The 27,929-nt window shown below is 34.4% G+C and overlaps 1 protein-coding gene across 2 annotated transcripts in view; it reads left to right on the top strand.

Moving 5' to 3' along the window:
* Nucleotides 1–27,929, top strand: part of PDS5A (PDS5 cohesin associated factor A) — a 111,197-nt gene that overhangs the window by 42,174 nt on the left and 41,094 nt on the right. For both annotated transcript variants that reach the window (XM_019751955.2, XM_019751956.2), the window contains exons 11-19: nt 471–616; nt 2,788–2,939; nt 5,144–5,257; nt 7,172–7,253; nt 9,483–9,531; nt 9,776–9,915; nt 17,044–17,159; nt 25,336–25,441; nt 27,597–27,757. In XM_019751955.2, the coding sequence (XP_019607514.1) occupies nt 471–616; nt 2,788–2,939; nt 5,144–5,257; nt 7,172–7,253; nt 9,483–9,531; nt 9,776–9,915; nt 17,044–17,159; nt 25,336–25,441; nt 27,597–27,757 (1,066 nt within the window). The remainder of the gene's footprint in view (nt 1–470; nt 617–2,787; nt 2,940–5,143; nt 5,258–7,171; nt 7,254–9,482; nt 9,532–9,775; nt 9,916–17,043; nt 17,160–25,335; nt 25,442–27,596; nt 27,758–27,929) is intronic.

The raw sequence follows: 27,929 nt of genomic DNA, 5'->3' as shown, positions 1-27,929 counted from the left end.
AGGAAATACCATCTCTTTTGTTTAGATTTTGTATTGTAATTATTTAGGAATTTTTTTATAGGTCATAGAAATCTAATTCTGTATTTTATATTGTATAATGTGCAGATAGATACCTATTATCAAACTTGCTATAAGCATATTCTTTTGTCTTTTAATTTGTATTATAACTTAAATTCTAATCTTTTTAATCAGATACTGCATTGTGATTTGACTTTTCCAGAATAGTTGATGTAAAATACATTATTTATTAAGATGTGACTTTGCAATAATAGTATGGTATAGTTTATTTTGTAATTATATAGGGTTTTGCCACCTCAAAAATAAAATTATTGTAATTCATGCCACATTTTACAAACTTTGTTTCAGTATGGACAAAAGGTAAAGCCTTAGTCCGTTCTGAACATAATTATCATACCTAAGTAACATTTTTTTCTCTTAATTACAGAATAAGTTTTTTTCTCTTATTACAGAATATTTGAAAGTTAGATCACATGATCCAGAAGAAGCTATTCGTCATGATGTCATTGTTACCATAATAACAGCTGCCAAAAGAGACCTTGCCTTAGTAAATGATCAGCTCCTTGGTTTTGTAAGGGAAAGAACACTGGATAAAAGGGTAAACTCTGAGGAATTTTATATTTTTGTAATTTACTGCATTTAAATTGTTTGCTAAGTGCAATAGACACTATTCTCTTACATTTAAAGCTTTTCTGTATGAAAATCAAGTGAATACAATACCAAATAAAAAGCTAATAATTTGTATGTTTTCTGTGTATGTTTTAATTATTATATCTTTAACAATGAATACATTGAATTCTATAGGTTTTTAGATCTTGGGCATGAGTTTGTTTTCTAGCTTATGTTAAAAAGAACAGCTGAATTAAAATTTTATTTTACCTTTTGCCTTACATGCTGTGTTTCAAAAGATTAGTGATTGATCACCTATATTTATTATTTATATTTAGCATTTTCAAAAGTGACTGTCCTTTATAACTTAGGTGGATCTGTCATTCGTTAAACTAGAAGAATGTCATACTTTCTATGATGGTGATGTTTTCATATTGCTTTGCCAATCTAAGGGCAGAAATGATGGTTTATGTTTAGTTACTTTTTTGTGTAATTTGCTCCATGAGGATGCAGTAAAAATGTGGGCTGATAAGGAAAAGTAGTACCCAGAATAGCAATAGCGTTGCTAAGGAATATTGTCATCCATAGGCAAGAGATAGACATGCAAGGCAGGTGATTAGACATGCTGTTAATACTTATTAACATCTTGAACATAGGTTGCCTTTGTACTGAGCTATTTTATTTGAGGCATAATTGAAAATTTGCTGTCCTCCCGAAACCAGTGTAGTTTAGCTATTATTTCAGTGTAGAAAAGCAGTATCTCTTTGTTATGAAATAAAACGAGGTATTCTTTAAGTGCTTACTTTTAAAATAGTCATAGGAGGCTATTATGTAAAGTGGACACTGTTTAACTTGTTTAACTGTGTCAATGGTTCTGAATTTGAAGAATTTTTCCCCTTGGCCTTAATTTAAATTTAATTTAATTTAAATGAAATGATACTTTCACTAGTTAATTGGTAACTGGCCCACCTCACTGCCCACACACAATGGTTTAAGGTATTGCCATTTATGTTATTTCCTCTTAGAAACATTTCACTCCTACTTCTATCAGTGTTTGTTTATATAATAGTTTTAGAAAGAGTGAATAAATGAATCTTCCTGAGACTGCATGATAATATGGTCATAACAGCACCTACTGGACATTTTAGGACCTGGAATTTGATGTAATAAATTAGATGACCTTAGGTTGGGTATAGGCTTTCTGAAATTTGTTTTCTCCTTTATGAACTATAGGGACAGGACTTAATCTTAGAATTCCTTGCTTAAATTCTTTGGTTTTTTGTAAGAAATGTCAAAAGACATCGGTTACCTGTTGTATGGGAACGGAGTTTCATTCTGTCCACTAAATAGCCTATAAATGAAAAAATGATACAAAAATTTTATCAGGGAGTATTAACTTAGGTAAACCAAAGATAATATAAATATGCTCAGATTTGTTATTGAGACAAATATCTTTTTTAGGTTTTGTTTTTATTACATCTCGCCATCATGGTTCTAACTTTAGGTTTTTATAGTCTTCTTTTATGTCTACCCTCCTCCCACCACCTTTCTTTCCTCCTAGTAAACCATCCCAATCTCTAGAAGTCTCAGAGTTTTTCACTAACTAGGATGTGGCTCGGTAAATCATTTACCCTTTTAATCTACAAAGTAAGAAAGTTTATTTAAGATGATCACTAAGGTGCTTTCCAATTTAGTAATTCTAGGACCTTGGTACTAAGTTTTGCTCTTATTCTGAGTTAATATCAAAAGGGATGTAACAAGTATAAAACATTGCAAATGATAGGATTTTTGTTTACAGAGTTAATTACACACTTTCTTTTACCTTTTAATCACTTCTAAAACTTGGCCAAATTTTTTTTAGAATCAAATGAAATTGCCATAAGATTTACTGTTGCTTGGTTTTGAGGGAAATAAAGAATCAGCAGATAAGATTTAATGGTATTTGCATTGGATAATTTCTAAAGTAGCCTGATTTTAAAGTGGGAACATATTAAAAATTATTAGTGAAGCTATTTGTCTGCCTCTTATGAAAATAAATGTTTTGCCAGTTTTTGTACACTTAAGAGTGATTGTACAACCTAGTAAAGAATTGGCAATTTTTGCAGATTGATACACTCAAGTTTGGTATCTAGCTCACCCAGTAAACTTTATACTTTCTAGTGGCGAGTAAGAAAAGAAGCTATGATGGGTCTGGCGCAGCTTTACAAGAAATACTGTCTTCATGGTGAAGCAGGAAAGGAAGCTGCAGAGAAAGTCAGCTGGATAAAGGACAAACTTTTGCATATTTATTATCAGAATAGCATCGATGACAAGTGAGTAATATGTGGGTAGATTGGTTGAATATAAAAGTGCTTTACTTTTTTAAAAAATTAACTTAATTTTTAATTTATTTCTAAGTCTAGTAATCACTTTTTGTATATTTATACATACTATGTTTAAATAAGAGTGTAGCCAAGATTATAAAGCAGCATGGGCTTTGAAGTCCAGACTAGAGACCAAACGTTCAATTCTGCCCCTTATTAGGTATGTGTTCTTGCATAACTGACAATTTCCGTGTACCTCAGTTTTATCTAAAAAGGAATAATAATAAAAACTTCCTTACAGAATTGTCATGTGGATTAAGTAAAATCATGAATGTAAAGCCCCCTAGCCCTGTGCCTGGCAATATAGCACCATTGAATAACTGCTAGTTATTATTTTTCCCTTTTTGCAGCACTGTAAGTACTGATAGAGATATTAATGTGTTGTTTTTTATTCAGGTATAGTTGATATACAGAAGGTACCCAAAAAAATGTATGCACATTTTTTTTTATATAACTGAAATCTTTTTTTTATTTTATTTTATTGGGGAACAGGGTGTTTCTCCAGGGCCCATGAGCTCCAAGTCATTGTCCTTGATTTTAGTTGAGGAGGGCGCAACTCAGTTCCAAGTCCAGTCGCCATTTTCAGTCTTTAGTTGCAGGGGGCACAGCCCACCATCTCATGTGGGAATTGAACCGGCAACCTTGAGAGCTCGCGCTCTAACCAACTGAGCCATCCTAGTGTCCCTCCTCCAGTAGCTCAGCAGGGTCTCGTTGTCTTCAATCTAGTTGTGCAGGGTGCAGCCCACTGGCCCATGTGGGAATTGAACTGGCAACCCTGTTGTTCAGAGCTCGCCATCTGGCTGCCCTTTTTTTTTTTTTTAGAGCGCAGCTCACAGTGGCCCATGTGGGGATCATATCAGCAACCTTGATACCATGGTGTTATTAGCACCATGCTCTAACCAACTGAGCTAACCGGCCTCCCCTGTATACACATTTTAAGAAAGGAAAAAACTGTATTAAAATCGTAATACTCAAGGGGGAGCCGGTTAGCTCAGTTGGTTAGAGCACCGTGCTCTTAACAAGGTTGCCGGTTCTATCCCCACATGGGCCAGTGAGCTGCGCCCTCCACAGCTAGATTGGAACAACTACCTGACTAGGAGCTGATGGGTCTAGGAAAAACACACTTAAATAAAAAGTTAAAAAAAATAATTGGAATAATATATACCGATAGCAAAAGATGAATACTAGTCATGTGTATACATTATTTTGGCACCCAGGTATAATAATACTTGTATTAGCTTCAGACATACGACATAAAGGAGGAACTATCAGTATTTGTGTATATTGTGAAATGATCACCACAGTAAGTGGATGGTTACCATCGATCCCCATACATATTTACAAAAAACTTTCTCTTGAGTGGTGGGGGCCTTATGTCATTTTCTTTTTCTGAATGTTACTTATAATTCTGTATTGGATTGTAGTGATTTTGGTTTTTGCAAAATACATTGTAATGTTTCGTAAATTAGACTGACTACTTTGGCATCACTGGATATGTATTTCATTGATTAATGAAGAGCCCTCGTATTTTTTTATTGCAGTGACGTTGACTAATACAAGCTTAGCATGAGTGTGGAAAAGAAGAGAGATCAGATGTACACAGAAAAAGCTAAATTTTTAGGAAGTAGTATGAAGAAAGATCCCCCTGATTTTACTGACAACATGGGAAAGGAGATGAACTATAATCAGAAGGAATTAATGTGTTTTTTTGAGAATTAGCTATTCTTAAGATCATAGCTTTATATTTATCGTGTTAAGTAATTTGCTATTGCTCCAGAACAATGAAGTAGAATGGGTGGAATGGACAGCCTAGAACCCTGTGTTTAGAAATAACATGTAACCCTTTTAGAACAAAGTTTAAACTGACAAAAAGTAAAGCCACAAATAGCAACCATAACTCTAAACTTAAAAATAACTGTACTTCCAAAGAAAGGAACTGATCACATACTGATCTTTTTCATTGTATTTGCGCACACAGATATTACCAATGGTATGTTACCTTTGCATGAGGTAGTTAAAATACAAAATGACTAGTGTTTCTTTAAAAAAAATAGAATAATGTGTTATGGGGGGAGGGGTTCATAAACGAGAAAAATCTCTTAAAGAAATAGAATAATTGTGTTATTTGGTTTTTTGTGTGTTTTTTTTCATAGACTATTGGTAGAGAAAATCTTTGCTCAGTATCTTGTACCCCACAACCTGGAAACAGAAGAGAGAATGAAATGCTTGTATTATTTATATGCTAGTTTGGATCCAAATGCTGTCAAGTAAGTTACTTTTTAAATGATTGTTTGTTGAGTATTTCCTGAAGATTTCATAAAATTACTTTATCTTATCTAATTGTTGTTGATGGGGTTGTTGCTTCTTCTAGTTGAATCAAGAACCTCAGATAAATATTTATAGAGAGAAATCTTATACGTTCGGGTAAGTTAAAAGTAAGAATATTCTTATATGCACTGCCATATTTGGCAACTGAGTCAGTGATATGGTTTTGGGGATTCAAAGTCCCCACATCAAAATTATCTTTTGTCTACCTCTTGACTGGAGTCTAAATTATACTGTTGGAGCTTTACCATATACTAAGCCTAAGAACTAAGAACTGGTTCTTTGTCAGGCGAACATACCCAAATAACCTCTATGTAGAATGACCATAAGATTGATTGTCCAAACTGGGAGTTTTTTGAGACTGAAAGGAGGTACTATTAATAATTTTGTTTGAACAACTGGCATGAACTTGAATGTCCCAGGCCAACTGGGACATTGGTCACTCCATTTCAATAAAGCATTTTAAAAAGTAAATATTAATAAGTCCTGTCATTGAGAATTCTGATTCTTCTGAATAAGAACCTCAGCTATTTATATATAATAGCTTTAATTTTCATATAATTTCAAGCTTACAGAAAAGTTGTGGGAATCGTACAAAGCATTGTTATATCTCCTTTACCCAGATTCATCATTTTTGACCACTTGTGTTATGTGCATATACTTTTTTTTTTTTTTTATCTCTGCATACATATTTGAACTATTTGGAAGTACTTTGCAGACATTGGATCCCTTTATCCCTAAAAAGTCCGGTTTATATTCCCTAAGAACAAGGATATTTCTTATATAACCAGAGTACCCTTATCAAAATCAGGAGATTTAACAGTGATTCAATATTATTTTCTAATCCAATGTGTATTTAGATTTCCTCAATTGTCCAAATGGCGTTCTTTGTGGATATTTTTTTCTCTTTGTAGGATTACACATTGCATATTTAGTTGTCATGTCTCTAGTCTCTTAATTTGGAACCATTCTTTGGTCTTTCTTTATCTTTTATGACTTCAACATTTTTTGGAGGAGTATTGCGTAGGTCGTTTATTTTGTAGAATGTTGTCTCAATTAGGGTTTGTCCAGTGTTTCCTCATTAGATTGAGAGCATGCTTTTTTTCAGTAGAAATTCCACAAAGGTAACGATTTGTAAGTGGTTCCTAATACTCTAGGTAGTAAACCCCTGGCCTAAGGTTTTAGTCTGAGTTTGTATTTCAGAATATTTGGCAAAGAATACTCAAGATATGGACTAATTTCTTAGAGATGCTCTGGCCACCTGGAATTATGGAGTGGGTTTGTTGAGAAGAAAATCTGCTTTTATGGAGAGAGAAGAGTGTAGAATAAACATACTCATTGAAATTTGAAATCTGTATCATTCATATTTTAAAATAATCTGTAGCCCTTTATGCGTACCCCCTTTATAGCCTTGCATAAAAAGGTCTTCATGATCTGATCCTTTTCTATAGTATGTTCCAGCTTCGTGATGCTCCCCCACTCATACTCTGTGCTCCAAGCCTATCATTTTTTGTCAGTTTCCAATATGTGCCATGTACTTTGATGACGTTTTATCTTTCTTTGTACCAGAACATCCTCGCTACCTCTGCTTAGAATGTGTTTCAATTCCTTCATGTACCTGTCAGGATCCTATTCATCCTTCTAAGCTTCTCATATATTTATTGTCGTAAGAAGCCTTATATTGAACTTTTTAAAACTAAACTGCCTTAATCCTAGTAAATTTTCTGGTCCTTTAAATTTTAGGTAAATGTAGAAGAATGGTGCACACAATGCAACAAGAAAATTAGTAAAGTTGAATAATTACCAGTATTGTTATATTATACAATTTTTTTTCATATTTATAACTTTATTTACAGAGCTCTCAATGAAATGTGGAAGTGTCAGAACATGCTTAGAAGTCATGTCCGAGAACTGTTGGATTTGCACAAGCAGCCTACAGTAGGTTCATGATTCGTTTAAATTCATAGTTTGTTTTAGTCATTGTTCAGTTTTTCTGTAGTTATATATAATGAAGTAAGCAAAAACTATCTCAAGTCTTACTTTCCAAATGTCCATTAAATATAATTACTGTCGTTATCCAAGCTAAATTTCCATTTCAAATGAATATAATAAAATTTTATTTTCCAGCATGAGGAGAAGTGGTGTTTTTTAGTTTATCAAATATTTAGACACTAAGATATTATACATAGTTTATCAGTTTTCAAATAATTAGAGTTAAACCTCAAGATAAAATTCTATTAGAAGTTATATTTCTTTTACTCCTTCAGTGGAGTTTTTTGATCCTTCATTGGAGAGTCAGTAGCAAATCAGGTATCAATCCTGTAAAAATCGCAAAGTCAAATTAAAGAAATTCTGCCCAACATTTTCTAGAAGGTGGGGGAAAGAAACTTGAATGACCTCCTAAATACTTCTAAATGTACGAGGTGTGATCAAAGAATATGGTGAATGTTTAAATTAAAAAGAAATTTATTAGAGTAAAAGACACATTGTCATTAATACCCCTCAAAATATTCCCCCTTGCTACCAACACACTTATCCCATCATTCTTGCCACTTTCTGGAGCTGTTCTCGAAGTCCTCTTTTGTGAGTGTCTTTAGTTGTGTTGTTGTGGCTACCTCAATATCCTGAATCATTTTGAATCATTTTGGGGAAGAGCCAGAAGTTGCAAGGTGCCAGATCCAGTGAATAAGGTGAATGAGGACACACCATAATGTTTTTACTTGACAGAAATTGCCGTACCGGAAGCGATGTATGACACAGAGCGGTGTCATGATGGAGGATGATTTACAGCACACTTTAAAACATACCTTCTCTCAACCGTAGCTCACACCCTACTGAATGCACCCAACAAGTTGAAATTTGTCACACACTGTTACTAAGGTTCGTCGTGCCGTTTCCTATATTGAATATCCCTGCCTTTTGGTTGGATGGCACTCAGTAGCAGCATTCACCATATTTTGTGATCATAATGGAAAGGCTCCGTGTCACACATCACTTCTGGTACAGCAATTTCTGTCCAATAAAAACATTACGGTGTGTCCTCATCCACCTTATTCACCGGATCTGGCACCCGGTGACTTCTGGCTCTTCCCCAAAGTCAAAATGACCATGAAAGGTAAATGTTTTGAATCGATTTAGGACATTGAGGCAGCCACGACAACAGAACTAAAGACACTCACAAAAGAGGACTTCTAGAACCACTTCAGAAAGTGGCAAGAACGATGGGGTATGTTTGTTCAAAGCAAGGGGGAGTATTTTGAGGGGGGTTAATGGCAATGTGTCTCTTACTGTAATAAATTTTTTTTATTTAAACATTCACTGTAGTTTTTGGTCACACCTCATGTTTGGTAGAATACATGTCTTAACCAGGGAACCAAAGGCTGAGACCCCTCAAACGGTCCATGGATACTAAAGCAAGGATTGGCAAACTTTTTTTGTAAATGACCAGTTAGTAAAAATTGAGGATTTGCCAGTCGTACAGTCTGTTGAACTGCTCAACTCTGCCTTTGTAGTGGAAAAACAGTCATAGACAATATGTACATGAATGGGCAAGATGGTGTTCCAACAAAATTTTTAACAAAAACAGGTGGTCTGTGGAACCATAGTTTACTAATTTCTGATCCAAATTACTCAAGTTTCATATAAATTTAATAATAAAGTCATCCTTTATGTGATGGAGGAAAGAGAAGTACCTTTTGGAGAAAAGACGATTTTCTGAGGTTAACTAATGGGCCACAAAATAGCTAGTAGAACTTTATTCAGGAAGATAAATTTTCTACTCTTCACATTTTCAGTTAATTGTCTTTGGTTTATGATTTTGCAATAATTTTGATATAATTGTGGTAATTAGCTTCCGTTCAATCTTCCAGCTAATTAATTTTCCTATGAATTGTATACTCTTCAAAAATTTTTAAACATCTTTTCCTTCTGACATCTCCTTTCCTTCTGTTTGTTCTAACTTAATAGTTGTTGCTACTCCACAATTCTTTGTTATCAGTTTAGGGTGTGGACATGGTAATCCTAGACACGGTAATCCATTTTCTAGTGAGTATATTGAGATGAAATTTTTTTTTTTTTAACTTTAAAAAAATATACAAGATGGAGCACGGATTTTCTAACAGAAATTTGTTAGCACATGTGACTTCTTGTTTTTGTTTTAAATTTCAGTCAGAGGCTAACTGTTCTGCCATGTTTGGAAAACTGATGACCATAGCAAGTGAGTATGTTTATTCACTCTGTGGATATATAATAAATTTCAAAACAGACAAATAATTCACTCAATGGGGCTATCAATTTAAGGCTTAGTAAGAGAAAAATCATCTTTTTCTTAATAATTTTATTTCTAAGTACCAGTTAGGATGATTGTCTTTTGATGGCTCAGCAGTATTTTTAAGACAGCTTCCTTTTAGTTAGTAGAGGAGTTTTACATATGTAATATTGACTCTCTTTTAATTTTATAGAGAATTTGCCTGACCCTGGGAAAGCACAAGATTTTGTGAAGAAATTTAACCAGGTTCTTGGTGATGATGAGAAACTGCGTTCTCAATTGGAGTTATTAATCAGCCCAACCTGTTCATGCAAACAGGCAGATGTTTGTGTGGTTAGTAAATTATACTTTCACATTTGTTCTTCTAACTTTGCTTATAGAAATTTATATTTCATTAAAACCTGCTTTACAGAGATTATTTTGTGTGGATTTACCAATATTGTGAGCTCTGAATTACCTAGGAGTTTACCTGTGGTCAATTTAGTCCTCTTTACTTACCACGCTTCAGCCAAATTCCGGGAAAAACACTAGAGAACTAAGCCAAGGAGATTGGTTCTCAGAATTGAACAAGATTTCTGTAGTTAGTAGACATTTGTTAAGTAAATTAGAATTCTCTGTATGCTTATGTGCATGCGTTTTCTCCTCCCATGTGTTAGCATGGAACTCCCCCTTGTCAATAAGTCAGCAATAGTTATATTGCCTGGTATGCTTTTATAGATAAGGTAATTCCTATTTAGGCTTTCGTCTTCATTCTATTCTTGGACTCTATTTTATAGAAAACCAGTATCACTGAAAATATCAGGAAGGAAAACTTTATTCATTCATTTATTCAGCAAAGTTCTTCAGTATTTTTGAGCCTCATTTTCCTCGTCTATAAATATTAACTTTGTAGGATTGTTAGACTATAGTGTGTGTGTGTGTGTGTGTGTGTGTGTCTCCGTGTGTCTCCTAATACATGGCCCTGTACTGCCCTTTAAGATTTAAGTACATTGTATTTCTATGGTATTATACATATATGACAAACACTATTCTTAGGATCAGGCTTACAGAGATGAGTAAGAGAAAGAAAATTTCACATATTTATGTCTAACTTTGTTCTAGAAAGAATTAGTATGGGATAATTATTTAAGTATGTGATAATATAAGGACTATCATAGATGTATATACAAAATTGTTTAGGAGCATGGAGTAGGTATTTTTTATTCAGTGTAGGGATAGAGAGTGTCTGAGTGTATCTAAAAAGATCAATAATTAGGAAGAGATAGGGGAAGCCAATTTAGGACACAGTGGACTGTCCTGTTGAGCCTTAGGGATATGGATGTACCAAGTCCCCAGACTGCCTCAACCTTTGCACTTTTGAAGCTAGGTGGTTTGCTAAGAACATTTAAAGGTTTCATTTACTTCCGTAGCATTGAGAATTATGGTTCCAGAGTACTGCATCCTGCAGGTCATCTATTAATATAATTGGATCCTAGAATGAAATAGCTTGACATTACCTTAAGAAATACTTGGTTTGTGTGAATTTAACAATATTGTAAGCTCTGAATTACCTACGAGTAATTCATTTTAAGGACATTGAATTTTAAGGAGGCGAAGTTTGTCATCCAGTGTTTCACAGCTTGTTATAGTGGCTGAGCTGCAGGTAGAGTTTAAATCTCATAGATCCATGATAGTGTTCTTTCTATACATTCCATCATTTGCAAGAAGAGCCAGTGCAAGCTGAGTTCTGCTCAAGAAACATGGACCTTGAGAAAGAACAATCAAGTGGTATTTTTGTTCCGAGAGAAAACAGGAATTGAGCTTGAATTTGAAAAAAAAAATGGAAATAACATGAATCCCTCCTATTTGTCAGACCAGAAATATCTAATAAGAGTTTTAAAATCCAAAAAGTATATGAAAAACAGATGTTTGTAACCAAAACATCTCAAGGTGAATACTACAGCTATCTAATCAGTGCTGCTGATTTTAGAAACCAGGAAAACAGAGATGAAGTCTACACTTGTATTGGAAAGGGTATGATAATAATACCTTTTGAGAGGGAGGTTGCTCTGAGGATATTTAAGTAATGAGCCACAAAATAGCTAATAGAACTCTATTCCATAAGAAAAAATTTCTACTCTTCACATTTTTTCGTTTTCTTTGGTGGGTGGTATCACAGTGACTTCTCTTTTAGCTCTTAATGTTAGCATTGTGTATTCTGAGAACATTATATAAACTTATCTGTTACATTCTCATGTGTGAAGTAGAACTTAAAATAATATCCTTTACATGCTCAGGAAAATGACCACTGTTAGAATACTTTTTGCCATTTTCTAGAATATCTGTATCTTTTTTTTTCCCCCTGAGGGCTACTAATATTAGTTATCCACATTCCTTTTTTCCTAATATTATAGTTTCATTCTGAGGTAGAGGAAAAGAATGAAGGAATATACAAACATAAAATTTAGTTTCTGTCATTCTATGTAGCTTTCATTCCATCCTCGAAAGTCCCTCCTCTGTCCCCCCGCTATGTGTACTTCACCACCACCTCCTTTTTTGCTAAATGACAATCACCTCTTCTCAAAAGGTGAACATTACTCAGTAACAGAAACAGTTAATAGAAATGGAGGTATAATATTTTTCTCCCCTTTTGTCTCAGTTCCATTCCTGAAATTTTTCAGCAAAAATGCTTTGAGCAAGGAATGACAGTAGACACATACTAGGGATTAATACATACATCCATGATGCTATAGTGAGGGAGGGCGAGTAATGGTACTGAAATATGTGCAAGAAGATTTCCTTTCCCTTTGGACTTCAGATCTTGAGTTTCCACACCTTGGTTCTAGTGAAGGATCACATATTTGTCATAGCTTCTGCTCTACTATTTTATGCTCTAGTGCCTTCCTATGACCATGGTTCCCAAATTTTAAGATTTCTCTAGAAAGCTTGTTAATTCACCATTTGAGATATTCCTGGGTTTGACTTTCAGCTATACCGTTTATTACTAGTGTGACCTTTAGTTAGTTGCTCAGTATTTCTGAGCCTCATTTTCTTCATCTATGGATATTATCAACCTCATAGGATTGTTAAAAGAATAAGATAAAATGACATTTATCTATGTCCTAATACAGGGCCCCCTGTACTGCCCTATAAGATATAAATAAATGATCATTCTTACGGTATATATGACAAACACTGGGAATTCTTAAGGGTAGGTCTGGGATAGGATCATGAATCTCCATCTTTTAACGAAGTTTCAGTGATTCTGATAGGAGTAGTTCACAGACCACACTTAAAAAAACCCTTCCTTACAGGATTATCCGGATGTGCATTGTAGTCCAAATTTTATTTTGTCCCTTAAGCGTACATCATTATAATTCACTGCATAATTTAATAAATAGTATTATCTTGGTCTCTCACTGAGGTTGCAGTTTAAGTGACAGAGGCAGGCAAATACATCAGTAGAGAATACAGTGTAGTAAGTATTTTGATATAATCATGTGCTTCGGTAACACAAAGGAACAATACTCGTCTCCCAGGAGTAGAATAGGGAATCGCTTGTTTTAGAGCTGTGCTTCTTTTTTAAGGAGGGTGCAGCTCACAGTGGCCTGTGCCGGGATCGAAGGGATTGAACCGGCAACCTTGGTGTAATTAGCAGCATGCTCTAACTAACTGAGCTAACCGGCCACCCCTTGATTGTTCTAGAATAAATGACTCCTGACTTGAATCTTCAAGGATGAGTAGGAATTAGTCCTATGTCAGGAATGACTGCCGTATTTCTACGTTGGGTGACTGGATATCAGAGGAGATGCTTTAGGGATAGGAGAAGATAACAAGGTGTGAGGTGTGTCCTCTCAGCAGTCGTGTTTAGAAATCTGAGATTTAGGCCTAGTTGGTATATATTAGCACAGTTCTATCTCCTGGAGGAGGTAGAGAAGAAAAGAATGAAAGGGGACAGAGATGCTCACGTACGCTATTTAGTAACAATCATAGAATGCTTCCTTTTTTCTTTCAGTTTAACCTTTTCTATAATTTAATGAGAATGATACACAGGTATGATATTGTGATTTATAATAAGAAATACATATTTGATCTTCTACCCTGTTTCTGGCACAGAGCTCCTAAAACCCTTGGGATTTCCTAAGTATTGAAAGCAACAAGTTTTTGTTATGTTTAAGGAAGTGACTTTTGGAACTCACCTAAAGTTGCCAGTGGTTGCCAGTGGAGCCAACCGCGTGATTAGGTGGTTAGAACTTTCAGTCCCACTCTCCAACCTCTGGGGAGGTGGGAGGGGCTGAAGGTTTGGTTCAGTCACCGTTGGCCAGTGATTTAATCAATCATGCCTATATAGTGAAGCCTCCATAAAACTCCCAAAGGACAGGGTTTAGAGGGCTTCCAGGTTGGTAAACATGTGGAGATCTGGGGAAAGTGGCATACTCGTAGAGGGCATAGAAGCTGTGCATCCTTTCCCCATACCTTGCCCTGTGCATCTCTTCCATCTGATTGTTCCTGAGTTATATGCATCCTTTTAATAATAAACCTGTGACCTAGTAATTAAAATGTTTCTCTGAGTTATAAGATGCTCTAGCAAATGAATAAAACCCAAGAAAGGAGATGGGTCACAGGAACCTCTCATTTATAGGCAGGCAGTCAGAAGTAAGGGTAACAACCTGGAGTCGGGGTGAGGGTGGAGTCCCACAAACTGAACCCCTAAACTGTGGGATCTGATGTTATCTCTGGGTAGATAGTGTCAGAATTGAGTTGATTTCTAGGACTCCCTGCCGATGATGTCCAAAGAATCGCTTGTTGGTGGGGAGAACTCCACCCCTCACATTGGCAGTGGGTCCAGGAACCCAAAAAAAATAGGTCACTGTAACATGAAAGTTAAACCTTTAGAAATTGCTTCTTGTGAGAAATTGCTTTGGCTAGTTTACTGATTACAACTACAAAAAAATACTGATAATATTAAATCCTCTTAGGAGTCATTTTAAGTAGCTAGGAAAACAAAATATACAACAGGGAAATACTCTGTACATGGAAGAATACTACTTTTTTTAACGAATATATACATTTAAGCTCTTTGAAAGTTTTTCGTAATGACAGGATTGATAAATTATAAGCCTGTTGAGAATAGGGGCTATTTCTTTGATATCCCTTAAGAGTGCTTAGTATACTAAAAAACTCCTGTAACTAGTAAATATGTATTAGTAGTAGTAAAATCAATCTGCCATGGTAGCAGCATAGGTTTCATCAGAAATTTCTGAAACATTATCAGAGATACGAAAGAATTTATTTTCTTTTTCTGAAGTCATTTCCTAAAAGGATTACATATGGTTAGATACTTCAGTTTGGAGCTACCTCAACTACTTTTTGGTTATAAAACTCCTTATCAGTCTTAGATGTTTCTGTTTGTGTATTAGAAGTATGTGTGGGTACCTTTTTTTTCTTGAATGTGTAAAGAAAACTAGGAAACTGTATTTGTTGCTATTTACCTGCCACAAACTGATTTGGCTTGCTGCTTATTCTCAGTAATACTTAATGTTGTCACACAAAATATTTGTAAATAATTGTTATGAGAGTTACCTAAACATTACATATATAAAATGTTAAGAAGGATTACTTAAATGTAAGATTGTTAGGTGGAAATACCAAAATGTGAGGTTTTTAAAACTGTCTAGTATTATTGTTTATATACATAGGTATATCTTATATAGTGCTATTACTGTTTAAATAATTGTGAATTCATTTTCCCTTAAGCATTTCCTTTTTTATTTTTTCTACACCTATATGAAGTACTATAACTGTCTCCTAATTCTTAGTTTCCCCAATTTTTACTAACCAATTCCAAAGTACTGACTATATTGTTTGCCTACCAATTTCCTAATAGACTTTGTTGTTAGACAGTCACTAACTTTACCTTAGGTTAAAGCAACCAAATTATTTTACTGGGGGGGAATATCCCTTTTTGGGGAGACCTACATAAAATAAATTTGATTTAAAAAAATAGTACACTATTTAAATTCAGATTTAAAATGTGTACCTGTGGCTTAGAGCAAAGTATGTAAGAACTAAGCGCTGACTAAAATATTTTTAATTTTTTAAATGCTGAAATTTTGCTCAGTTAATTACAGCCTGCAAAATAAATCAGGTATCTCTTAATGACTAAGTTTTCTTTAGAATCTCAGTCCTTTGGACTCTGATAACAAATATGTATGGTATCTAATTTAATACGACCTTTACAATTAATTTGTGACAAGATGTCACTGAAACTACAATAGAAATTTTTTTCCTTTCTCCTTTGTCCCCCTGATCTTATATCACCAAAATGTTCTTTTGTATTTAAAAAAACTTGTAGAATGACTATTATTTGTAATTGCTTTATAGTTTTTAATGTGCATTATCTTCTCAGCTGAAATTTACATTTACTCATCAGAGGTATTCCATTAAAAGCCTTGTTATTAAATTTCTTTACCCAGTGCCCAGCACATTGTGAACTTAACCTTGTCTTTGGGGGATCAGCCCCATAGTCATTAAGTCTTTATATTGTTTAGAAACTTCCAGCAATAATGTCTTTTCTTTGTAGGAGCTACTTAATGTAATGCCACCATCTTCAAACTCAGCTATGTTCTTCCAGAACTGGAAAAACTCTATAAATATTTATACATTTGTGAACCTCTCCCTCTTTATAAAAACAAATTTACTGAAATAAAACAATATTCTCTCAAATTATGAAATAAATCACTTAGGGTGGCCGGATGGCTCAGTTGGTTAGAGCACAAGCTCTGAACAACAGGGTTGCTGGTTCAATTCCCACATGGGCCAGTGAGCTGCGGCTCAGCTCCCAGATAGCCAGATGACTCCGTTAGAGCGCAAGCTCTTAACAACAAGGTTGCTGGTTGAAGTCCTGCATGGGATGGTGGGCTGCACCCCCTACAACTAAAGGTTGAAAACAGCAACTGGACTTGGAGCTGAGCTGCGCCCTCCACAACTAGATTGAAGGACAACGACTTGGAGCTGATGGGCCCTGGAGAAACACTGTTCCCCAATAAAAATTAAAAAAAAAAAAAGATATAGTATCTCCATACCTGTACACATCTACAAGCACACGCATTTACTTTAAAAAAAAAAAAAAAAAGAAACCAATTAAACATACCCATGAAAGTATACACTGGTTTGTTTATTTTTTTTAAAGTACAGCATTAGAAAAATTATTTACTAAACAATAATTTCATGGGAGAAATATGAGACAAAAGACCTAAGTCGTACCACGTTATCTCCTTTTTGTTCTCCACAGTCCAGATTTTACAGTGATTGCTTAATCAGTATATAATTTTAGTCAGAGTCTAAAGCAGAAGTTTTTGGTGTTTTTTTTTTACTTCTGCTCGTTTTGAATCTTTAAACACTTTGATGCCTACAATCATTTTTATTTTGAAAAACATGAAACTTAATCATACTTATGGTAAAACTCTTTCCTTTTTATAGAGAGAAATAGCTCGGAAACTTGCAAATCCTAAGCAGCCAACAAATCCTTTTCTAGAGATGGTCAAGTTTTTGTTGGAAAGAATTGCACCTGTGCACATTGATTCAGAAGCCATAAGGTAAGCTAGGAAATACATTCATTCAAAAATAACATATATGAAACTACAGTATTGTAAGTTTAAATTCTGGATCCCTAAGGAGAACTAAAAATTCCCTGTACACCATTTTAATGACAAGCATGCATCGTTCAGGTTGAAAGAAGGGCTTGCTCATTTTCCAGTCTTTGGCGTACTTCAGTGCTTTCTGTTTTTTAAGAGTTCTTGTGTTTATTTTTAGCCTATATGTGTTCATTAAAGAATACCTAGAATACAAGAACAGAGAGGAGAAATTTTAATCTGTAAGCTATCAATCAACCTTTGAGTTTTCTTTACCATTTTAATGATCACATAATATTTTTTAGTACGTATTATATCACATATCTAAACAATATGTTTCACATATGTAAACACATTATTTAGATATGTGAAAACAATATAATATTTTGAAAAGAGCACAAGATTACAATTAGACTAATCTGGTTTCAAAACCTGTGTCTACTACTTACCAGCTTTCCAGCTTTGGAAAAAGCCCTCTAATTTATCTGAGTTTCTAATTTATTTTTTATTTTAGTATAGTATAATGTCTCCTTTTGGATGATTGTGAGAATTAGTGATAATACTTAAAAACTAAGCAGCCTGGCATAATACACATTTACAGCTATTGCTTTTTATTAACTGTTCCCACAATTTCATGTACTCTTGTTGTTTCTACTAATTTCATGTTGTAGAGTTCTGTGAATACTTTTCCTTGCACTAATCATTTTTCCAGTAGATAAACTATATATTTTTATCATATTGAATTACTAAGTAGCACTTATTGCTTCTTTTTCCAAACAGCTTTGGATTAGGAGGCCTAATTCTAGCTATTAGTTTGACCTTACTTTGGTGAATCACTACGTTGGTATATTGAAATGCCAGTTGTATTAGTTTTCTAGGGCTCCTGTAACAAAATACCACAGACTAAGTGACTTAAACAACAGAAATTGATTGCTCAAGGTTCTGGAGTCTAGAAGTCCAAGATCAAGTTATCAGCACATTTAATTTTTTCTGAAATCTTTCCTTGGCTTGCAGATGGCTGTCTCCTCATATGGTCTCGCCTGTCTATGTCTTATCTCCTCTTTATATTAGGAAAACGGTCATATTGGATTATGGCTCACCCATTTGACCTCATTTTACCTTAATTAGCTCTGTAAAGACCCTATTTCCAAATACAATACACTTTGAGGTGCTAGTGTTTAGGACTTCAACATATGGATTTGGGGGTATGCAGTTCAGCCCATAGTAGAGATATTTGTCTACTTTTTTTCTTTCTAAGATTTTCTTATCCTTTAAGTTCCTTATTTGCAAATAACAAAACTAAGGTTTTGCGAAAGTTCACAGTTGGGTCATGGCAAAAATCGTAACTTAAACCTAGATTTATCATTTCAATGTCAATGTCCTTTATTTATACCATTTGATTTCAGTGAGGTAAATCAAGGATACAATAGACACAGGCATTTTTGCCTTTGCATATTGATTTTGAAAGAGACATATAATGGTGTCAGGAAACCTTTGCTGTTTGTCTTCATGAGGCCTCACAGGGTTTTATTACTTCAGTAAATTAGAATAAGCTAATATTTAGCTCCAGTCTTAAAAGACCAAAACCTCAGTTTTTTTTCAGTAGTATTATGGGTTATTTGGGCTCAGAGTAATTGACTATGGTTAGGATTTCTAAGACACTATTTTATGCAAAATTCCAATTTATAAATTTTAATGAGAAATATATGTCTTGCAGTATTTCTTTTATGCAACCATATCTTCAAGGAATATTAAATTGCAAATAGAGGGTTAGTGTATTTATTTAACATACATTTAACAGAGTGATTGGTAAAGTACATTGGGTAACTGGGAATGGATTTGTTTAGGGGATTGCCTGAAATACATGGTACATATAATGGGTAGTGAAAGATATGTAGGAATTACAGAGAGTAGCCAGGTGAAGATTGCTGGGGAATAGCAGTCTAAACCACTAGCCTGTGGTCTTGGGTAGATAATTTAAGATAGTCTAAGCTTTAATTTCTTTATCTTTAAAATAAAGGCAATAATAATTACTAGACACTGAAGTTGGTGAGAGGATTAAATAACATACGGATATGTAAAACACTCAGCACATAGTAAGTGCCTCACCCATAGTAAATGCTTAACAAATGTTAGTAGCTAGCTATTCTAGGAAGGAAAAATGGCAGACACAAAAAAACAAAAGTAAAAGGATCAAGAAATACTTAGAAAACTGCCTGTACTTCAACCATAACGAAGGATTTGGGATGAAGGATTGAGGATAGTAGAAAGTCCTCTTAAATACCCCCCTACCTCCAAGACTTGTATGCTATGCTAGTTTTTTGTCTGAAAATGTGGTTGAAAATGAACATGAAAATGAAGTAGTGATTGTAATAATGTTTGAAACCTAGGGGAGAAGGTAAAAGTTAAGAAAAGCTTGAGGATTGAATCCTGAGGAAAATTAACAATTAAAAGGCTGACAGAAGATAAGGAATTCCATAAAATTAAAAAAAAAAAATTTTTTTTAGGGATGCATAGTCAAAAGTGGCGAATTAGGAAAGGGTGATATCACAAATGCCAAAGAGGGACTAAAAAGTGGAGAGGGTCAGATACACCCAGAAGTAAAACAGGTAATAAAAGCATCCATTGGACTTAGAAAAAGGAAAGAAACTCATACAATAACCAGAATAGTTTTTTCAGGGTAGCAAGGGCAAATCCAGTTTACCATTGATTAAGAAGCGCATGGGATAGTTCTTCCCAGCATCCACATCATGGTATACAGAGCAAATGATAACATTTGAGCAGTGAAGACTGCTCAAGTCCTGGAGGTGAGTGGCCTAGCTCACTATGAGCCCACTAGATCCCACTTGGCAACCTTGAGGTCTGTGAAAATCAAGGGGCTAAATCTCTTGTCATACATCTCTAAACTCTGCTTTAGGAGATATATTGGGATGTGGGGACACAGACTAGCTATAAAAGTAAAGGAGAAAAATGAGATGATAGATAGGGAGTAAGCATGTAAAAAGGTCTTTTGTTTTTATAGATTAAAATTTTTTATTGAATTTATTGGGGTGACATTGCTTAGTAAAATTATATACGTTTCAAGTGTACATTTCTGAAATTCGTCATCTATATATTGCACTGTGTGTTCATCACCTAGAGTCAGTTCTTATTTTGTCACCGTATATTTGATCCCTTTTCCACCACCCCCTCTTTCCCCTTGCTCTCTGAACTAAACTTGCCTGTGTCTGTGAGTTTTTGTTTCTTTGTTTATCTTGTTCCTTTGTTGTTTCAGTTTTATATCCCACATATGAGTGAAGTCGTATGGTTCTCAACTTTTTCTGTCTGATTTATGTCACTTAGCATAATCACCTCAAAATCCATCCATGTTGTTGCAAATGGCAGTATTTCATCTTTTCTTATAGCAGAGTAGTATTCCATTGTGTATATGTACCACATCTTTATCCAGTCATCTATCGAAGGACACTTTGGTTGTTTTCCATGTCTTGGCCACCATGAATAAGGCAGTTGTCAACATTGGGGGACATATATCTTCATGGATAAATGTTTTCATATTTTGGGGGATAGATACCCAGGAGAGGGATTGCTGGGTCATATGATAATTCTATTCTTAAGTTCTTGAGGACCCTCCATACTGTTTTCGGTAGTGGCTGCCCCAGTTTACATTCCTACCAACAGTGTATGAGGGTTCCTTTTTCTCCACAGCCTCTCCAACACTAGTTATTTGTCTTATTGATGATAGCCATTCTAACAGAAGTGAAGTGATACCTCATTGTCGTTTTAATTTGCATTTCCTTATTACCTAGTGAAGTTGAGCATTTTTTCATATATCTGTTGGCTGTTTGTATGTCTTCTTGGGAGAAGTGTCTGTTCAGGTCCTCTGCCCATTTTTTAATTGGATTGTTTGGGTTTTTTGTTGTTGAGTTGTATGAATTCTTTATATATTTTGGATATTAGCTCCTTCTGGGAGGCGTTGTTTGAAATATCTTCTCCCATTTGGTTGATTGCCTCTTTGTTTTGTTGATGGTTTCATTTACTGTGCAGAACCTTGTAATTTGATATACCGTGTTTCCCCAAAAATAAGACCTAGCCAAACCATCAGCTCTAATGCATCTTTTGGAGCAAAAATTAATATAAGACCCAGTCTTATTTTAATATAATATAAAACCGGGTCATATATAATATAATATAATTAATATAATAAAATACTGGGTCGTATATAATATAAAACTGGGTCTTATATTAATTTTTGTTCCATTAGAGCCAATGGTCTGGCTAGGTCTTATTTTCAGGGAAACACTGTAGTCCCATTCATTTATTTCTGCCTTTACTTCCCTTGCCTTGGAAGTCAAATTCATAAAATCCTCTTTGCACCCAAGGCCTATAAGTTTAGTACCTATGTTTTTTTCTATGCAGTTTATTGTTTCAGGTCTTATGTTTAGATCTTTGATCCATTTTGAGTTAATTTTGGTATATCGTGACAGCAGCCTAGTTTCATTCTTTTACATGTGGATTTTCAATTTCCCCAGCACCATTTATTGAAGAGGCTTTCTTTTCTCTGTTGTATGTTTTTGGCTCCTTTGTCAAAAATTATCTGTCCATATGTATGTGGGTTTATTTCTGGGTTCTCAGTTCTATTCAATTGGTCTGTATGTCTGTTTTTCTGCCAGTACTATGCTGCTTTGATTATTGTCACTTGGTAGTACAAGCTAAAGTCAGGGAGTGTGATACCTCCAACCTTGTTCTTTTTTCTTAGGATTGCTTTGGCTATTCAGGGTCTTTTGTGATTCCATACAAATCTGATGATTTTGTTGTGGTTGTTCTATTTCTTTAAAAAATGACATTGGAATTTTGATGGGGATTACATGAAATCTGTGTATTGGTTTGGGTAATATGGCTATTTTAACTATGTTGATTCTTCCAATCCATGAGCACGGAATGTCTTTCTATTTCTTTGTGTTTCAATTTATTTTAAGAATGTCTTACAGTTTTCAGTGTATACGTCCTTCACATCCTTTGTTAAGTTTATTCCTAGGTATTGTATTCTTTTTGATACAATTGCAAAAGGAATTGTTTTTTCCATTTCTGTTTCTGAAATTTCATTGTTAGCATAGGAATACAGTGGATTTTTGTACATTAATTATGTATCTGGCAACTTGACTGTATTTGTTTATTGTTTCTGATAGCTTTTTGGTGGCGTCTTTAGGGTTTTCTATATAAAGAATCATGTCATCTGCAAACAGTCACAGTTTGACTTCTTTATTCCTAATTTGGATGCCTTTTCTTTCTTTCTCTTGCCTGATTGCTCCGGTGAGGACTTCCAACACTATGTTGAGTAACAGTGGTGACGGGGCAACTCTGTCTTGTTCCTGATTTTAGAGGGAAAGCTTTCAGTTTTTCACCATAAAGTATGATATTAGCTGAGGTTTTGTCACATATGGCCTTTTCTATGTTGAGGTTCTTTCCTTCTGTACCCATTTTGTTAAGTGTTTTAATCCTAAATGGATGTTGTATCTTGTCAAATGCTTCTTCTGCATCTATTGATATAATCAGATGATTTTTATCTTATGTTTATGTTGTGTATCACGTTGATCAATTTGAGTGTGTTCAGCTGTTCTTGTGCCCCTGGAATGAACTCCACATGATCATGATGTATTGTTGTATTGATTTGCTAGTCCGTGGATGGATGGATAGAGACTAGGTGGTACAAATATACAATGGAATATTGCTTGGCCATAGAAAGGAATGGGTTCTTGTCATCTGTGATGGTATGGATGAATCTGAGTGGAGTATGTCAGACAGAGAAAGACAGATGCACTGTGAGTTCCCTTATATGTGGAATCTAAAGAACAAAATAAACAAAACAGAAACAAAGTCATAGACACAGACAACATTTTGATGGTTGCCAGATAGGAGAGGGGTTATGGGGGTGGGTGAAAAAGGGGAAAGGATCAAGAAGTACAAATTGGTTGTTACACAGTAGTCATGAGGATGTAGGGTATAGCATAAGGAATAGAGTCAGTAATATTGTAATAACTATGTATGATATTAGGTGGGTACTAGATTTATTGGGGTGAAAGGCGGGAGGGGGTTGCTAGGTAGAGTGAAAAGGAGAAGAAGGGATTAAGAAGTACAGATTGGTGGTTACAAAATAGTTATGGAGATATAAGGTACAACATAGAGAATATAGTCAACAATATTGTAATAACTACATGTAGTGTCAGTTGGGCACTAGACTAATCGGGGGGATCACTGTAAATTATATAAATGTCTAGCCACTATGTTGTACACCTGAAATTAATGTAAAATAATATTGAATGTAATTTTTAATTGTAAAATTTAAAAAGGGAGGGAAAAGTGAAGGGAAATAAGAGATTCAGATTTTTAGGTATAAAATAAATACATCGTGGGGATGTAATGTACAGCGTAGGGAATTGTGGTAGTATGGTACAGTATCAGATAGTTTCTGGACTTATCTGGTGATCACTTCTTTAGGTATTTAATTGTTGAATAACTGTGGTGTATACCTGAAACTAATATAATATTGTATGTTATATTTATTTTAATAAAAATCTTTAAGAAAAAGACAAATAATTTAAAGCAAAAGATTTGAACACTTTGCCTAATAAGATGTACAAATAGTAAATAAGCATAAGAAAAGACAATCACCATTATTACTCATTAAGAAAATACAAATTCAAATTACAGTGAAGAACATGGTGGAATTCCAAAAGCATTTCATCATTTATAAAAGATGTCAGACCCAAAATATATTAAATTTGGAAAAGGTAAAATTATAATGACATAAACCAGGTCAGTGATTGCCAGCTTGGGAAAAGGGATTGACCACAGAAGGGACATTGGGCAGTTTTTTGTGGCTATAATCAAAAAGACAGATGAGCTGCAGTGATTAGAACCCTCGTATATTGCTGGTAGGAATGTAAAATGGTGGAGCAGCATTGACAAACAGTTTGGCAATTCCTCAAAAAGTTAAACATAGAATTACCATGTGACCCAGCAATTCTGTTCTTATAAATACATGCCCAAGAAAAATAAAAATGTCTATACAAAACCTACATATGAATGTTTATAGCAACATTATCATAATAGGCAAAAAGTAGTAAAAACGCACTGTCCATCAGTTGGTGAATGGATAAATACACACACACATCCAATTTGTTTTAAAAAAAAAATGTTTTTGTATCACTTGAAGATATCGAAGTTTTAAAATTATTCTTGTGATGTGGTTTAAATTTCAAAATCTATGCATCTTATATATATTTTGTACTTTATTAATAATAACACCAAAGGAAATATTAAACCTAAACCTTTCTTTTATGAATAACTTCCATTTGTTGAATATTTACTATGTACCAAGCCATTTGCTGAAATAATTTAATGTCCTCAAAATGAGGCAGTATTTTCTTTGGTTTACTGATAAGGAAACAGTCTCAAAACCAAAAATCACATCAGCTTTTACTTAAAAGAGTACTATGTTGCTACATAGTCTGATTGTTATTGACCAGATGATATTCCATTTTTGTGGTGGTTAGGTATATTTGAAAAACTAATCAAATATACCTAACAATTAAATAATTTGGACAATTATATTGGACAATTAAATAATTTTTAATTGATGAATTTGTTTATGAATATAACCTGATGCTTCTGATGAACTGCTTTCCACAAATTTTAGAATGAAATTACTGATTAATAATTAATTACCAGTGATTAATTTAATTCCTTTGTTTTTTGCTTTGGGTTAATTGTCTTTTGTCCATTTAGCTACTACCATCTTACTGGTTTTCTTAAAATTGTAAGAAATTCCCTTTACATATGGAAATTAATATTAAATTGCTTATATAAATATATTTCTGACGTGTGTCATTTAATTTTAGTTTCATTGTTTTCTAGTAGAGTTATTATTATACATTGTGTTTGGGAGTGGGGGAGGGAGATAAACTAAAAATAATCTCAGCTGTCAAGCAGAGAGCAAAGTTTTAAAAGCCACAAAATAACTTTCCCTCAGAAACTTATTTGAATCTGATGTTTAGATTCTGTGTATGTTCTGCCACAATGCAAATAGGATACAGTTACCAATCTAGTAGTGTTACTAATTTAAATTTTCTTATTTTAATAGTGCACTAGTAAAACTGATGAACAAATCAATAGAGGGTACAGCAGATGATGAAGAGGAGGGTGTAAGTCCAGATACAGCTATTCGTTCCGGACTTGAACTTCTTAAGGTATTTTTGAAATAGTTTTGTCTCAAGCATTTCAGTGGTCATAAATTAAATTTCTTTAAGGATACACAAGAGTCAGGTTTTATTTCATTGGAAACTATTCAAAAGCTTTAAATTTTTGGTAGAAATCATTTTATAAAAATAATGTGTTGTTTTTTACATTATAACAATCTAATTATTTTACGTTATAACACAATGGTTTTTCGTTTTTGCTGTTGCATTGATCGTTTGCATGCCTGCTGTTCTCGTAACAATATGTGCTAAATGATCTGGTTGGTGTTACTTTTCAAAGAACTTGCTCATAGGAATTATATGACAGCATCTGTCTGATCAGGGAATTTTTGAACAATTGGTAATTTTAATAGATGCCAAAGAAGTCAGATAATTGAGCAATTAGTAAGAGACAGGTCAGGCAAGACTTTGAACAAGATATGGTTTATCTAGGAGAAACACAGCATCATCAAAGAATAATTCTGGGCATATTTTAGGGATCATTGGGAATCTAGTCTTGTTAGATAAAGGGAGTGATTGGAAAGTAATGGGAGACGAGGTTGGTTCCAGATTGTGGAGTACCACTGGGCCAGAAAGGTACTATTGGGCCTTTTAACCTTGTTTTTAATGTGATACAGCATTTGATAGAACTTTCATTGGATGGAATAAAGAGGAGGAGAAATTGTAGGCAAAGAGACGTTTAGACCACTACAACATATAAACTAAAGGAGAAGAGACAAATCAGCGCAGTGAATGTTAGATAGAAAAGAGTGTGATGGATTGAATTGGAGTGGTCTTAAATATCATTTCATGGAAAGAATTGATATGATGCTTTATGCAAAATATTTTAATTAATTAATTAATTACTTATTTGGCGGGGGGAATATTGGGAAACTGTGTGTTTCTCCAGGGTCGCTCAGCTCCAAGTCCAGTAGCCGTTTTCAATCTTAGTTGCAGGGGGCGCAGCCCAACATCCCATGCGGGAATTGAACCGGTAACCTTGTAACTGAGCCATCCAGCCACCTCTCCAGAAGCTCAGCGGTGGCTTGTTGTCTTCAATCTAGTTGTGGAGGGTGCAGCTCACTGGCCCATGTGGGAATTGAACTGGCAACCCTGTTGTTCAGAGCTCGGCGCTCTAACCAACTGAGTCATCCTGCCTCCCTAATTAATTATATTTTTAATAATGGGGTTATATTTTTAAATAGTTTTAAGAATGAAATCACCTTTAAGGTAAACGTTTTTATTAGGTTTGATTTAGTGTTTCAAATTTAATTCTCCATTTTCCTGTAAAGAATTAAAACCTTATAACTAAATATTATCACTGTAAACTTCACCAAATGGGACAATCTCTCCACTGTATAGCCCATTAAGTAAATGCTTATTGAATAAGTTAATGAAAACTATATACTCCATTCCCCCTCTCAACTTTTAACCCTTATTTCCAATATTAGGCTAACTAAATGGTTTCTGCTTTGTGGAAGGTTAATTTTGTAGACATGTTATATCTAACTTGCTTTAAATTCCTTACAGATAGGCTGGGACTTATGTCATAATAAATAAGGGACCAATTATTTATATGTTTGTAATCATGATTAAAAGTTCACAATATTGGGGTGGCCAGTTAGCTCAGTTGGTTAGAGCGTGGTGCTGATAACACCAAGGTTGCTGGTTCGATCCCCGTGTGGGCCACTGTGAGCTGTGCCCTCCTTAAAAAGGAAAATAAGTCCACAGTAACGGTTTCTTTATTTATAGTTATGATGAATGAACTTTTTGTGATGAATTTCACATAAAATATTTCCTTACAGAGTATCTTTTTGCCAATGAAATAAAGCTTTGTGTTCACATTTTGTTCACATCACAATAACACACACCATAAAAAAGGAACATTTTCTGAATTCCCAGTATCAGAATAGTTCAAGAGGTTAAGAAGGAAGTAGGGCAAGGGCTGTATATCAACTGTCTTAAGGAATATACTGCACGGTATTTCTGTCAGTATCTCATTAGCCTCACCTAACTGCAAGACAGGCTACTAGATAAAAATCTTTGTTGTGTGTAGTTAGCATATGCAACCTATGATTTTAAATTATATTTTTAATAGTAAATAATTCTCTTCTTTTAATGGATTAAAGTATTATCTGTATTTATAAAGCTGTATCTGTTCCTCTAGGTTCTGTCTTTCACACATCCTACCTCGTTCCACTCTGCAGAGACATATGAGTCCCTGTTACAGTGCCTCAGAATGGAAGATGACAAGGTAGCAGAAGCTGCTATACAAATTTTTCGAAATACAGGCCACAAAATAGAAACGGACCTACCCCAGATACGATCGTGAGTAAATTTTTCTCATAGTGCACAAACGTTTTCTATGAGTGGGAGCCATAGGATCATTGTTTCCCTTTCACATAGGAAGACAGGGGAGAAGAAAGACACCTTTTGTCCAGAAGCAACTTTTTTTAATATAACTATTTTATCTATCTATTTGAAGCACATTTTAAAAAAT

Source organism: Rhinolophus sinicus, linkage group LG02 (assembly GCF_036562045.2).
Source record: "Rhinolophus sinicus isolate RSC01 linkage group LG02, ASM3656204v1, whole genome shotgun sequence".
NCBI lineage: Eukaryota > Metazoa > Chordata > Mammalia > Chiroptera > Rhinolophidae > Rhinolophus > Rhinolophus sinicus.
The sequence above is the reverse complement of the archived record's forward strand: the minus strand, read 5'-3'. Positions and strand labels throughout refer to the sequence as shown.